The sequence below is a fragment of the Brachyhypopomus gauderio genome, chromosome 9 (assembly GCF_052324685.1).
Source record: "Brachyhypopomus gauderio isolate BG-103 chromosome 9, BGAUD_0.2, whole genome shotgun sequence".
NCBI lineage: Eukaryota > Metazoa > Chordata > Actinopteri > Gymnotiformes > Hypopomidae > Brachyhypopomus > Brachyhypopomus gauderio.
In genome coordinates this window covers 6,666,285-6,681,295 of record NC_135219.1, presented here as the reverse complement: position 1 = coordinate 6,681,295, position 15,011 = coordinate 6,666,285, and the positions used below count along the sequence as shown (strand labels likewise).

Here is a 15,011-nt window from a genome sequence, read left to right as displayed (position 1 = left end):
TGCGCACAGCGTACTCTCTACCGGGATCCACAGCCCCCTGGGGGACTGAATGGGCTACAGGAAGGGGAGAGAGGACAGACCCTAGTGACAGAGCACCATCCACCACTGGGCATACAAGCACACACACACACACTCAGACACTACTTTTTATTGAACATAGAGACACAGACACACACTCAGGGAGAATTTGTCAGGGAATGCCAATTTACCTAACCTCCATGTTTTTGGACTGTTGGAGGAAACCGGAGATCCCGGAGAAAACCCACGCAGGCACAGGGAGAATATGGAAACTCCCCTCAGATAGGGACTTGAACCCAAGACCCCAGTGCTGAGAGGCAAAAGTGCTAACCACCAAGCCACCGTGTTGCCCGTTCATGGCTAAATTGGACCAGCCTGTTGGCCAATCTTCATTAATTGCACATTGCATCAGTAAGAGCAGCGTGTGAAGGTTGAAGTAGCAGGATAAGAGCACAGTTCTGCTCAAAATATTGCAATGCACACAACATTAACATACCAGAGTTCAAAAGAGGACAAATTGTTGGTGCACATCTTGCTGATGCATCTGTGACCAAGATAGCAAGTATTTGTGATGTATCAAGAGCCACGGTATCCAGGGTAATGTCAGCATACCACCAAGAAGGACGAACCACATCCTACAGGATTAACCGTGGACGTAAGAGGAAGCTGTCTGAAAAGGATATTCGGGTGCTAACCAAAAAATATGAATCCACGACTGCCCAAATCAGAATTAAATGTGCACCTCAACTCCATCAAAACTGTCCGTCGGGACCTCCACAGGGTCAATCTACACGGCCAGGCTGCTATAGCCAAACCTTTGGTCACGCGTGCTAATGCCAAATGTCAGTTTCAATGGTGCAAGGAGTGCAAATCTTGGGCTGTGTACAATGTGAAACATGTATTGTTATCTGATGAGTCCACCTTTACCGTTTTCCCTACATCCGGGAGAGTTACGGTAGAGAACCCCCAAAGAAGCGTACCACCCAGACTGTTGTCCAGAGTGAAGCATGGGGGTGGATCAGTGATGGTTTGGGCTGCCATATCATGACATTCCTTTGGCCCAATAGTGCTAGATGGGCGCGTTACTGCCAAGGACTACCAAACCATTCTGGAGGACCATGTGCATCCAATGGATCAAACATTGTGTCCTGAAGGCGGTGCCAGGTATCAGGATGACAATGCAGCAATACACACAGCCAGACTGGTGAATGATTGGTTTGATGAACATGAAAGTGAAGTTGAACATCTCACATGGCCTGTCACCAGATCTAAAAATTATTGAGCCACTTTGGGGTGTTCTGGAGGAGGAAGTCAGGAAACGTATAGTTGTGACCTGGCCACTATCCTGCAAGAAGAATGGCTTAAAATCCCTCTCACCACTGTGCAGGACTTGTATATGTCACTCCCAAGATGAATATATATATATACACACACACACACACACACACACACACACACACACACACACACACACACACACACACACACACACACACACACACACACACACACACACACACACACACACACTTTTGGATTTTTGGACACTTTTCCTTAAATTAAGGAATTAAGGAAGTTTAATTTAAAAATACATAGGTTTCCTTCTCAGTTGAATATTTAGCATTTTATAGTAATTTTTATGCAACAGATTCTTATATACTACATATTACTAAAGAAGACCAATAAAGTGTTTATATCACCAATATATGTGCAGCTACTTCAAGGAGAGCTAAATAACTACTAAATAAAACATGCAGTGGGCACTTATATATATGCACATACAAAGATGATGTTTTTAACGAGTAATTATTACAATATGGCTGAAATGTTTTGAGTTTAGGCTGTTTATGACATGACTTCAATCTAGCCTGTGCCAAAACACCCTGCTCTGCTTTCAACTTGGCTAGTCTGTGCTAATATGAACCCTCTAAAAACACTAAAGAATACAACATACCGTACTTACAAAACCAATTAATATGAAACTGCAGGGGTGCTTCCACAGCAGAAACTTTATATTACAATCAGTGAATCTACAGGACAAAGTAAGAATATTAACATAACCCAAAGAATATTAACATAACCCAAAGTGAAAAGGTACAATTAATAAATACACAATCTATGCTTTTGATATGATGAAAAAGTGCATAGTTGGAAAAAAAATATTTTGGCCAACACCTGACACAAATGCTGATTTTAATTAACAAAACAGCAAAATATACAAATATAGAACCCTTCTTAATTGGCCCATATACATAATAAATATAAAATGAAAAATATAAATGATTATGTAAATGATTAAACCCTAACGGTTACAATACAAGAGGGATGTTATGCTCCTCTTTTGATGATCCATATAGAAGTACACTTTCCCATTTGCCAATTATGTGTGTGCATATGTGTGTGTGTGTGTGTGTGTGTGTGTGTGTCGCACAGAAGTGGTTATATTTTCTGACTTAAAATATATTAAAGAATTTATTGTGGTACAATCCACTTAGGAATTAAATGCTTATCGAAACCCACAGCTGGTTGAAGAAAAAAGTTATTTGACCTAATCAAATTAAAAATCATCTGAAAAAAAATCTTTCAATGCTATGAAAAGGTGCATTTTGGCACTACTGTGCCAGAATGTGATGCATGTTACTAATATTCCTAGAAACCCTTTATGTGAACAGAACATTTGTGCTATTTCTGGAGAGTCTTTAACAACCTGGTGCCCCGTAAGCACAAGTCATTTTCTTGTTTTGAGGGTATGCCTCTTGTAACGAACAAACAAGAAAAAGCCTCTCTCTTCAAACTTCCATGTTGTTCCCCACACCTGCCCCACAAGCCAGCAAATTTTACAAGGCCTCAAATTCATCTATCCGTTGTTTGGTGTTGCCCTGACGAATCTGTCGCAAGGTCTTGTATTTATCGCGGCCAATTCGCACGTTCTCGGAGTGTAGCAGGTCGTTCTGGGTCTTCTTGGTCTCATCGCGAGCGTGAGCTAGCTCTGAGGTTAAAGCCTGAGAAGGAAAGAAAACAAGGTGAGATGAGTGGGTCAGTCATCTGGACAGGCAGAACATACACGGTGTTCAGTGGCATGAGTCACTGAAATTGTCTAGGAAATCAAAAAATATACAAGAGGTTTAGCATGCATTGTAATTGCAAGATTTGTACACTAGGGGCTGCAGGAAATCACACCATTTTCAACCTCTCGGGCTTAAAGCATCTACAATGATTAGCTTTTTTGTTTATCAATGAAAATAAATGATTTTCAGGTTTTGAAATTGCAATGAGGTATTTAGTAAATATGAATTTTCCATATTTCATTGTTTATGTTGTCATGGAAACTATCTTAAATGGATGTATCAGCACCCACAAATAAAGTCAATATTAGTGCATTATGTGTATTCATGTTCAAGTGACAATGAGTACCGAGAGTGAGACAATAGTCACCTGTTGCACAGGAGTCCTGGATACACACAGATTGCGAGGGGAACTCCTCGTACAAACACACGTACACATTCCAAGGAGTTCCCTCTCAATCTGTGTGTATCCAGGTCTCCTTTGCAATAGGAGGCAATTGTCTTGCTCTCTTTTCCCCCTCCCTCTCCAATCCACACCTCCCTCTCTTTCCTCTCTCCATGAACCCCTCCCCCTCTCTCATCTACCCATCCCTATCTCTCCCTTTCTCCATCTACCCTTCCTTCTCTCATCTACCCCACCCTCCCTCTTTCCTCTCTCCATGTACCCCTTCCTCTCTCTCCATCTACCCCTCCCTCTCTCCTTCTCTCTCATGTACCCCCCTCTCCCTCTCTCCATTTACCCCTCTCTCTCTTATCTCTCTCCATGTACACCTCCCTCTATCTCCCTCTCTCCATCTACCCCTCTCTATCTCTACCTCTATGTCTCCCTCTCACCTTCAACTGCTTCTGAACACGTTCATTCTTCTCGGCCTCCGTGACGCGGTCCTCCTCATGGCGGTGGTCGTTGATCCCGTCGTTCCGTAGGTCGGCACTGTAGCTGCCGTTGGCTTCCTCGCCGTCTTCGGCCTCGTGTTCCTCCGTGTCATCGTAGATGGGGGGAGGAGGAGGAGGGGGAGGAGGGGGTGGAGCCGTCATCACCAGGTGCAACTCCTCCCGGGTCTTCAAAAGGTCCTGCTGTGCTTCATGCGCCTGGAGAAACGCAGCATTATTGTGCTTGTGTGTGTGCGCCACGCATGTGCATCAGCTCTTTATGTGAACCTTAAGAAATGTTCTGAAAATAACAATGTGCTCTTTAGGCTATGAAAACAGGAAGTGGACATCAAGGACTCCAAGAAGTGGTGTGTAACAAATTCTATGCACATCTCACTTAATACTTAAAGGGGCTTCAATGCACATCTCGTAACACAAATGTAAACCCAATGGCTGGCTAAGGTGCTTACTCTATGCTGCCATGTGCTGACTTCCTCGTCCTTGCGTCTCCTGGCCTCCTCTAGGTGTGCTATCTTTGCAGAGTGTTGTGCAAGTTCAGCTGCCTGTATGCACACATAATAATGTCATCAAGAATAGAAGATCAAGTACATAGAATAGCGCACACGCACACACACGCACACACACACACACACACACACAGATCTCTTACTGAGAGACAGTTACATGTTTAGATGTACACACACATCTGTACTATTACTTATAAAGTATATTTTGTGTTAAGAATTGTAATTTGCTTTATTTTAAATCACATATGTTACCGAGTACAAAACAAATGCCTGAAAATGTGCAGCAGTGAATGCTGGGATGAAGGCTTGTAAATCAAGATGGGTACAGATGGTACAGAAACCTGTGTGGGTCCATCTACACGTGAAGCTGAACCCAAAGCCCTGGCCATCAAGGACCACTTTGAACTGAACCGTAAAGGGAGCCGTTTATTATGCAATGTAAACTGTGTTTGCCCGAAGACACTGAACTATCAGCTTACAAAAACCCAACATCAAACCTGCACAGTACCATTGCAATTTTAGTTAAAATAGGTAGTATTCGTAGTTTTTTAGCACAAATTATTCATAAGACATCAATAACTGTCCTTGTTCCCCTAAGGGCAGTCATGGTGTGGTGGTTAGGGAACAGGTGTTGGGTTCCCAGGCCTGAGGCCATGACTGAGGTGCTCTTGAGCTACTTTACCCCAACTGCTCCCTGGGCGCTGGGCTAGGGTTGCCCACTGCTCTGGGCACGTGTGCACCACAGCCCCCTAGTAATAACAATTGACAAATATGGCACGTTTCACGTTCACGTTTCACACTTAGGCATTGCTCTTAGTTGCAATTTGGGACTATTGAAATCGACTAATTAGTCAAATCCAACAAGTTGTAAAATAATGGTAACATTATACATTGATTATTCAGGCAAGTTCCAATCTGGTTTTAGGCCCCATCACAGTACTGAAACAGCATTAGTTAAAGTAACAAATGATCTCCTCCTTGCTTCAGATCAAGGCTATGTATCACTGTTAGTGCTTCTTGATCTTAGTGCAGCATTCGACACAATTGATCATAGGATCTTGCTAGAAAGGTTAGAACGCTGGGTTGGAGTCTCAGGCACAGCCCTTTCATGGTTTTATTCTTACTTAACAAATCGCTATCAGTTTGTAGAGCTCAATAATATTCAATCCAAACGTACAATAGTTAAATATGGGGTCCCGCAAGGCTCCATCTTAGGACCACTATTATTTACATTATATATGCTACCATTGGGCACAGTTATAAACAAACATGGTGTCAATTTTCACTGCTATGCAGATGACACTCAACTTTACATATCAGCCAAACCTGATGACAAACTCAGTTTAGGAAAAATTGAGGCCTGTGTAAGAGATATTAAATGCTGGATGTCTCTAAACTTCCTCCAACTAAATGAGAGCAAAACAGAAGTTCTCCTTGTGGGCCCTAAGGCCGCAAGACAAAAAATTCCAAATTTAATGCTTAATCTTGCAGACTATCCCATTACACCTGGCACAGTAGCCAAAAACCTAGGCGTCATACTCGACTCCGACCTATCATTTGATAAATACATAGATAATACTACTAGGATAGCTTTTCTACATCTCCGCAACATTGCCAAATTAAGAAATGCATTATCACAGGATGATGCAGAAAAATTGGTGCACGCCTTTGTTAGCTCTAGATTAGACTACTGCAATTCACTATTGTCAGGATATTCAAATAGGAATCTAAATAAACTTCAAATAGTTCAAAATGCCGCAGCCAGAGTTCTGACCAGAACTAGAAAATTTCAGCATATTAGACCAGTCCTATCAGCCCTGCATTGGCTCCCAGTTAAATTTTGTATTGATTTTAAAATTCTATTATTAACATATAAAGCACTACATGGGCTTGCTCCTGAATACCTCCAGGAACTTATTTCCTACTATGAACCCCCACGTCAACTAAGATCACAGGGTGCTGGTCTGTTATTAGTTCCTCAAATTAATAAGGTAACAGCAGGGGGAAGAGCCTTTTCTTATAAGGCCCCCCAGCTTTGGAACAACCTTCCAAAATGCGTACGGGACTCTGACACAGTCACAATCTTTAAGTCTAGGTTGAAAACCCACTTGTAAAGCTGCTTTGTGACAACAACTGTTGTAAAAAGCGCTATATAAATAAAATTTGATTTGCTTTGATTTGAAGACGGAAAAAATGCTATTATAATAATGCTATTTTAAATTGATAACCTCAGTTACAGTCGGTTTGATATGTAGAGTGGCTAAATCCACATTTACTGCTAAAATGCAAAACAAAACAAAAAATATATATATACACACATTACTTTGAAGAACACATGCACGCACATGCGTACACAGACAAACACAAAAAGACACTACTATTACATACATTTCCCCTGGATATTTACAAGACCTTAACACATGAACAGCTTTAATAGGGTTTCTCACCAGCTGCTCCTGTGTCTTCATCTGATCATGGGCCTGGCGGGCCAGCTCCTCCTTGGCCAGCAGGGCAGACTGTCTTTCAGCCTCGAGGCGGTCAGCCTCCTGCTCCGCCCTCCTCCGCTCCCGCTCCAGCTGCTGGGCTCTCTGTGTCTGCTCGTGCAGGTCTGACACAAAGCAAAAACTCAATGCTGCACAACACCAACACTTTGCGCGGCGTACCCTGTTCGCATCTGATTTTCACCACCCTGTTGACGATGTACAGCAGGATTTACAGTGAGATTCAAGTGCTGGGACAGTTTCAGTTTTATTTATATAGAACATTTTAAAACATGTTGTCTCAAAGCAGCTTTACAATCGCATGGGGCCAGATCCCTAATCAGGAAGCCAGGCGGCAAGGAAAAACTCCCTAGCCAGGGACAACTAGTAGCAGTCCATATTTATATTTCTATCTGGACACTGAGCAGTCCCTCCAGTGGACGGATGTGTGTTTATAAAACTATAAGGGGACAGAACACTAGCAGGTGCTGCTCCATGACCATGGGACCAGCTGGGGTTAGATGTGCTTCCTCCAGCTCTGCTTTTAAATCTAGACACACATACATTTTGATTTTCTGGCCTTTCTGGCCCTCTAATCATTCATTCAATCATAGTGTCTGTATTTGCTTTTTGTTGTTGTGGGTTTGGATTTCTTGTCATTTTGTCCAGCTTTTGGTCAGCAGGCTGTGTTAAATGTGCTTTATCGCAAATGACCATCTGGTGCAGTGTGCTTCTACATACGAGATAAGCTAAACAGCTGAATTTTGTGGAAATGGTATTAGAAATTATGTACATTTCTATCTAATCAGTTAGATAGAACCAAAGGAGCCTGAGCAGATCAGGTCTGCTGCAACCAATATACAATCAACTTGCTTCTGTAACTATTAGGACATCCACCATTTCCATTCTGTCCAACAATGTCCAGATTGTTCCGTGTACAGCATACATTTAACACAACGAAGGTACACTGCATGAAGTGTGCATGTGTATTAATTCCCAAGTTATTAAGTATGCAAGTAAGCAAGATTATTTATAATTATTAAGTAAGCAAGAATTGTTTTCTAAATAAGGCAAATATTTAAACAAAGAATTACTCCACAGCATCTATACATGAACAGAAAATGTATATTCTCAAGCTCAAGACCCATCAACAACTGTTATTTGGTATTGTACTTTGTTATTGCACATTACAAATTACAACTGTATTTGCTTTAACCTGAAGCCACAGCGTACGACTGCAATGTCCTACCTTTCTCTGCTTTCTCCGTCTTCTCCTGAAACTGGTACAGCCGCATCATCAGGTCCCTCTTCTCCCTCTCCACCTGCTCCTTCTCTCGCTCCATGGCCTCACGCTTCTTCTTCTCGCTCTCCAGCTGAGCCCTGCAGATAAGACCCAGGCCCATTATAGCACATGTTTACTACAGCAGAACGGTCCACTGAGATTAGCGCACCACACACACAAAGAGAGGCTGGCTGTACAAGTCTGAGATGGTCTTATATGCTTTATACTGAATCGAATATACATTGATATAAGCTAGATTAGTGTAACTGCAATTAACCTCAAATATGTGGATTATGCAATGGCCAAGCAAGCGTCAGCACACTGGACACACAAAGTTCTTTTGAACCTCCACACAGTGCTTTTAGTAGACATCTTTTAACATCCTGTTCTTTATTTGACATGTAAGGGTTTTCATTTCATTGTTTTCATCTAGATTTAGTTTACTGATTAAACACAAGCATGGAGCATAAACAACATGGTTCAAATAGTTTAAGTGGTAGGAAAAAAAAAATTCCCCCTCCCCCCCTTACCTCAGATTTACCAGAAAAAAACATCTAAACTGCATACTAAAAAGTCAACACACATCTAGATGGTTTCTGACCTTGTATGACACACCCTGTGTCACACACCCTGTGACAAGGACGTCATTGGTTGTCTTTTGGTGATACTCATCTGTGATGAAATTGCCTCAACAATTAACTGCTGAAAAATACCACGGCTCAAAAGCAGCACGTGGGAGGCAGCACCCCCCCTCCCCCTCCTGACACACCTCTCCAGCTGCTTCTGATGCTTCTCCTCTCTGGCCTGGGCCTTCATCTGCTGCACCTCGATGGAGTCGGGCTTCCTGCGGCGCATGTACAGCTCGTGGTTGCCCATGCACAGCTGCAGGATGCGTTTGTTAATGCGCAGGCGTGGGGAGTAGAAGACAAAATCCTGTGGGGCAGAGGAACAAGAGTGACGAGGAGCAGAAACTGGTATTAGGAGAACGTGTGCCCACATGGAAGGATGTCACATGTACACTATACTGCCAAACATATTCGCTCACCCATCCACATTATGAGAATCAATTACCAATCACTTCCATGGCCACAGGGGTATAAAATTAAGCACCAAGGCATGTAGATTGTTTTTAAAAACATTTGTGAAAGTCGCTCACAGGAGTAATATAGGAATAAACTGACGGAGCAGGGTGAGCGGATGTTGAAGTGCATAGTGTGAAGAGGTTGCCAACTTTCTGCAGCAGGTTGTGTAAAATTACAAACTGTTGCCCAACTGCCAGGACAGGCAGTTGTTTGCAGTTTCTGCTGAGTGCGTATTATACGACAGCAATCTGATTTTCAGCTCTTAGTTGACAACAACATGGTGGTGGCATTGGTGATCCACTTTTAACAGACTGAGTGGTCCTGCTGGGGTTTTAGCATGTTTACATGCATCACTGCTGGGTTAAGATTAGCCTGCCAACTCCAAGGAGGGAATAAATAAAGAAACTATTTCCAAAGATATGCTTGTGTACTTGAGAGAAAGTGAGGGAGAAAATTTTGCACTTTCTACCTGAAGACGGTTTATCTAGAAAACGTTTTTTGAACCCTTTTACATCATTATGACATATCTGACTATCTTGGCTGCTTTGGGTCAGCCTGCGCTCATGTATAAATTATGCAATCACTAATAAGGATCAAAGAATTCCACCAGTTATGCATTAAGTTTAAATAGCATTAGTACATCTCTGTTTACCAGGTATACCAACAGTGGCAACCATCAAGAAGTGCCTTTTTATTTTTAACAGTAAAAGATAAATGTCTGCTAATCTGGCACAAACTAGTTAACAATTTGACTCAATTCAAAGCACAACTGGTTACAAAATATATATACTGGACTAGGGTTAGTTTTTCTCCACTTAAAACTTGAAATGTAGTGCTCTCACTGGAGTATAATTGTATTGTAAGCTATTTAAATTTGATTTTTTTTGTATACATTTCAGTATACCATCCAACTTTGCACTTCAACACTCTTCTAGATTATTTCTCCCTTGAGTGTTGACGGAGTATTAACTTTCTCACATTTCACCCAACCAATCCAGTAATACTGTGGGTTCCCAATGGGCAAGATTAAGAAAACACACCTTATAGTGAGTGCTCGCTGCACACCCAACAGTGCATACATCATATTAAAAGGAATTTGTATTGTTAGAAAAACAGTCAAAGTGATCATAAGACAAATCAGTAAAACCTGGATGTGAGTCTCAAACAGAGTGAGCTCTGGGCCTACCCTTACCATTCAGGAATAAATTATAAATGTTCACCAACTTTTTCCATAACTGTTAAAAAAGAAGAAAACTTATCTTGTTCATAACAAAACCTCATCATTGATGCCTCATCATTTTCCTTATCATTGAATATCATTTTCCTTATAATGTTAAATCAGTTTGTATTAGAAAATGGCCACTTACTGGGGCTTTTTTGTCAATGGGCTTGATGACAAACTTTTTGTCATTAAAAGAAATGTTTCTTATTTCACTCCATGGAAATCCTATTTTGGGTGTAAGCCTATAAAGAAATTAAGGAAAAGAAAAGAGTTATTTACACATTATAGACAAAATGATAGCAACAGTACTTGTGGTAGATGTCAGATGTCAAATCACACACACAGGATTTTAAAGGTACAATAGAGATAATATAGATCTGTTTGTAGATGCGTATAATTCTGCTACAGACAGACCATTTTTATAAGCACTCAAAACAGACAATTAGGCAAATAACACAATATTCAAATAATGTCTTTCTAAAAAATTCAAAGAATGTACTTAAAAGGTACATTCCCTCATGTCCTTGTGTAATGCAAGTAACTGACCTCTTTTGGAATAGGTATGTTATGTGGACTGTGTATGTGAACATGACTCTTTTAATGGGGTGTGGTACCTCAATTATGGCATTCATTGTGAATATCTAGTTGGTTCTGCTCACAGGCAAAAATAAAGAAACGCTTTGAACCACCCAACAAAACACACAGAGCTGATGGAAGGTGAAGAATGCTGAGAAATTGGTGAATAACTCTACAGTCTTAAAATCTTCAATGAAATGGCAGTGCAGATATAATTTTCAGCTTTTCAGGTGCAAAGATTAAAATGTTGACACTGATTAAACATGCCAGTTATTCTTCTTTACCATAGCCATTTATAACAAGATATTTCAACAATTTTATAGACTACACACAATCCACAGACTAAACAAATTCTGATTAATGCCATGGAGACAGTAGTTTGCCCAATCCATAAAACGTACAATGAAGCCAGCATAAAAATTAAGATAAGGACATCCCCAGGAACCAATACATTATGACACAACTTTAAAGACAGACTTTCTTATCGACACAATGACTGAAGGCTATTAAATTAGAAACTATACCATAGCTTGTCTATATAATCAGGAACTTTGGCTGAAACAAGAGCTAAAATAACCAATGCATATAGTAGTAGTCCTTATTTATGCCATTGTGTCATGGCACACTTTTACAGTTTTATTGTAAAGTGTGGTACATAATTTAAGCAGGAAGATTGTCCTCTCTCTCTCTCTTTCTCTCTCTCTCTCTCCTTCCTTCCCTCCCTCCCTCCCTCCCTCCCTCCCTCCCTCACACACACACACACACACACACACACACACACACACACACACACACACACACACCCTTTTTCTTTCAACAACATTCTTAAGAGCAACACAGCTTGAAAAACCAGTTTTCATCACTATGGTTACAGCAGAGGGCACTGTGGGAAAGGTATTTGTCATCAGTGAGCTTAACACATGCACACACCCCTCTGTTTGAGGCAACAGAAAGTGTTACTCAAAATACAGAAAATGACCACACAACAATATCTTCTAACTCTTAAAGGAAACAACCAAGAACCAATTCTAAAGCACTGCCTATAAAATGTTTAAGCATAAGACTTTAACTGAAGAACCCAGACTGTAGTGGCTCAATACCAGTCACTGAACTTGTTAATTTATAATATCAAAGAGAAATGGCTTGTCAAAGGGTATAATCAGGCAATTAAAAAAACACTCAAGTCAAATGTCCCTTTCAAAATATTTCCCTCAGGACAGAGAACCTCTATGGAACCTCTATAGATGAATTTCAGGGCTGGGGATGGTCAGATCAAGGGGTGGTCAGATCAAGATTTTACTTAACACAACAGTAAACATGTAACGTATTCAGCATCCTAAATGAGACATATTCCATTTAAATGCATTTGTCACACCACAGAAATTAGATCTCAAATAGTATTTTTTAATATCCCCTATCATTAAGACATTTATAAGAAAAGAAATATTAACAGTTGAGTTTAAAAATTGTGTTTACATGAGTGATCAATCGGTCACACTAGACTTTTGATGCAGTTTACGGCTTGGCTTGATTTGTCTAGTGATACTGTAGTGAGAAATGAGTACTACTACTAACTATTGTAACCTGCATCATGTAAAACAATATACCGATTCAACAAATTAAATTATGTAAAAATATTAGTAAGTGATGGCATGCTGTGCTAATCAGTAGCATTAAATAAAATCCTATTTGTATAAAGGTTGTGCATAGTTTAATTTATTGGAATCACTTTACTTGCCAACCAAGTTGCTAACAGGGTAACTCAAAAACACAGCTACAGTTAGCAATTCCTCCCTTATGGACCTACAGTACCTCTATACTAAGCCCTGTCCCTTTAGGTTACCACTGCCCACTGCTCATAGTGGCAAATTAATTGAAATTAATGTGATTTTGCTTGCAAACATAAAGGAAATTAAAATGAACCCAAAGCAAAAAAAGCAAAGTATTGCAAAGTACTTTGGGCCCAAATAAATCATTTATACCATGGTATTATTTTTGAATAGTCAGTTTTTGCTTGGTCAAAAGGTATTGATTAAATCACCCAAACCCCTGCAAAACAGTGGGAAAACATTTATGCATGAATCAACACAATTGATTAAAAAAGTCTATGCCACGGCATCCATGGCTCAGACAGAGTTCAAGTGAGCAGACTGGCACCAATCTCTGGGTGAGAGATGTGACTTCACTCCGCCCTGTAATTCGCTGCCGCACAAGCCAAACCTGGACATGTGTGTGTTCTTGCTTGCTGAAAAAGGCCTGTTAGTGCTATCCTCAGAATGTGTTGGGCTGCCCTTTGTTGCCACACAGACAGCAGTTCTAATAGATGTGGTGCTTCGAATCACATATTTTGATTTCTTATTGGAAGTACCCTCCAGGTGGTTATTTGACACATATTTGGAGGGCGCTAGCTAATTGAAGCCACAATGGCTAGTTGATGGTATTGGCATAATGACCAAATGGGGGTATCAAGAACCATACTACATTCTTACACAGTCACAGGCCAAAGCTAGAGGACACCTACAGGTCAAAGACAGTTGGAGGACATGTACCCCCAAGAAAAACACATGCATATGCTTTAAGGTCATGCAGCATGCTTTGTGCTGCCACCTTTTGAGACGGATTGCTCACTTTTCACATGTTATGGAAAAGTGCAATTTAATATCAACATAAGTTAAACAATTCAATAAAAAAGTAAAAATAAAATGGATTAGCTATTAAACTTGCTACATAAACAAAAGTTATTCTTCACTCCTTAAAAAAAGTAGAATCCTAAAGTGGATAAATCACTCCCAGATGTATGATTTTATGAAAATAATCCACATTTTACTGGGAACTCATTATACCACACTGTGGTACAGTTGATTGTTTTTGCATAAACACACACCCATACACCACACGCGCGCACACACACACACACACACACACACATACATACTTCAGCAATAAGAATATCTCAACTGCAAACTAAAGACTAATATGTAACATGAGGATGGAAAGGCTAGACTTACTTGTCATTTTTCTCATAAATGTTTAGGCCCAAGGCATCGACTCCCAGCCAAAGATCTGTCCCCTTCTTATTTTTTATGGCAAAATAGTTCACCCCATACATTTCCAGGTCCTGTGCAATCTTTAAGTACTCCAGCATGGCATCCTCCCTACAGAACAAGAGTTACAAGTATTCTTCCATGGTAAACACACAAGGTGACAGACGCAGCCAAGCTTTCATGTCTTAATCTGGCATCGACAATTTCCACGCTTCCATGTTACTCCTGTGTATACCAAAGGCAAGACAGCACAGTATCATGGACATGAAAAGGGCCGACTTACTTCAGCATGCCACTGTGCTCTTCGTGCCACACCCGTATCCTCTCCTCCCACTGTTCTCTGGACAGATTATGCTGCTCCAGAACTCTAGAAACAAAAATATAAAACCAAGTGGGAAAACTTCAGTTTCAATCTCTTGCCAAAAAAATATGTGAAGAATTTAATACACACACATACACAATTTAATACATATTCCAGTCTATGCAAGATAGTGTATATAACTTATTTGATTTACTGTACTGTGATTGGTATCAGTTTAGAAACAACATCTGTCAAGCAACAACATCTGTCAAGCAAGGTGTAAATAAAGAAACGTGAGATTTAATTGGCATTCACCAGCCTGTCAACTTGGTGATTTAACTGATGGAGCAAAAAGTGTTTTTTTTTTTTTTTTTTTTTTTGGTGTAGATGCATATACAATGATTAAGCAACCAGTCAATACACACCCCCAGCTCAGCCACCATCACTATCATAATTTATTATCAGATTGTTGTGAGATTATCAAGAATTTTATCATATATTTCAGGACTACCGAATGAGTGTATCACAATCCACATCAAATTTG

The 15,011-nt window shown here is 40.4% G+C and overlaps 1 protein-coding gene across 2 annotated transcripts in view; it reads right to left on the bottom strand.

The window, feature by feature from the left end:
* Positions 1 to 1,627: 1,627 nt before the first annotated feature.
* The window catches only part of ezrb (ezrin b), a 28,477-nt gene continuing 15,093 nt past the window's right edge, over positions 1,628 to 15,011 (bottom strand). For both annotated transcript variants that reach the window (XM_077016712.1, XM_077016713.1), the window contains exons 6-14: positions 14,450 to 14,533; positions 14,131 to 14,277; positions 10,692 to 10,788; positions 9,012 to 9,175; positions 8,210 to 8,340; positions 6,928 to 7,088; positions 4,424 to 4,516; positions 3,918 to 4,172; positions 1,628 to 3,020 (exon numbers count right to left, since the gene is read on the bottom strand). In XM_077016712.1, coding sequence (XP_076872827.1) covers positions 2,856 to 3,020; positions 3,918 to 4,172; positions 4,424 to 4,516; positions 6,928 to 7,088; positions 8,210 to 8,340; positions 9,012 to 9,175; positions 10,692 to 10,788; positions 14,131 to 14,277; positions 14,450 to 14,533 — 1,297 coding nt within the window. In that variant the 3' untranslated portion in view covers positions 1,628 to 2,855. The remainder of the gene's footprint in view (positions 3,021 to 3,917; positions 4,173 to 4,423; positions 4,517 to 6,927; positions 7,089 to 8,209; positions 8,341 to 9,011; positions 9,176 to 10,691; positions 10,789 to 14,130; positions 14,278 to 14,449; positions 14,534 to 15,011) is intronic.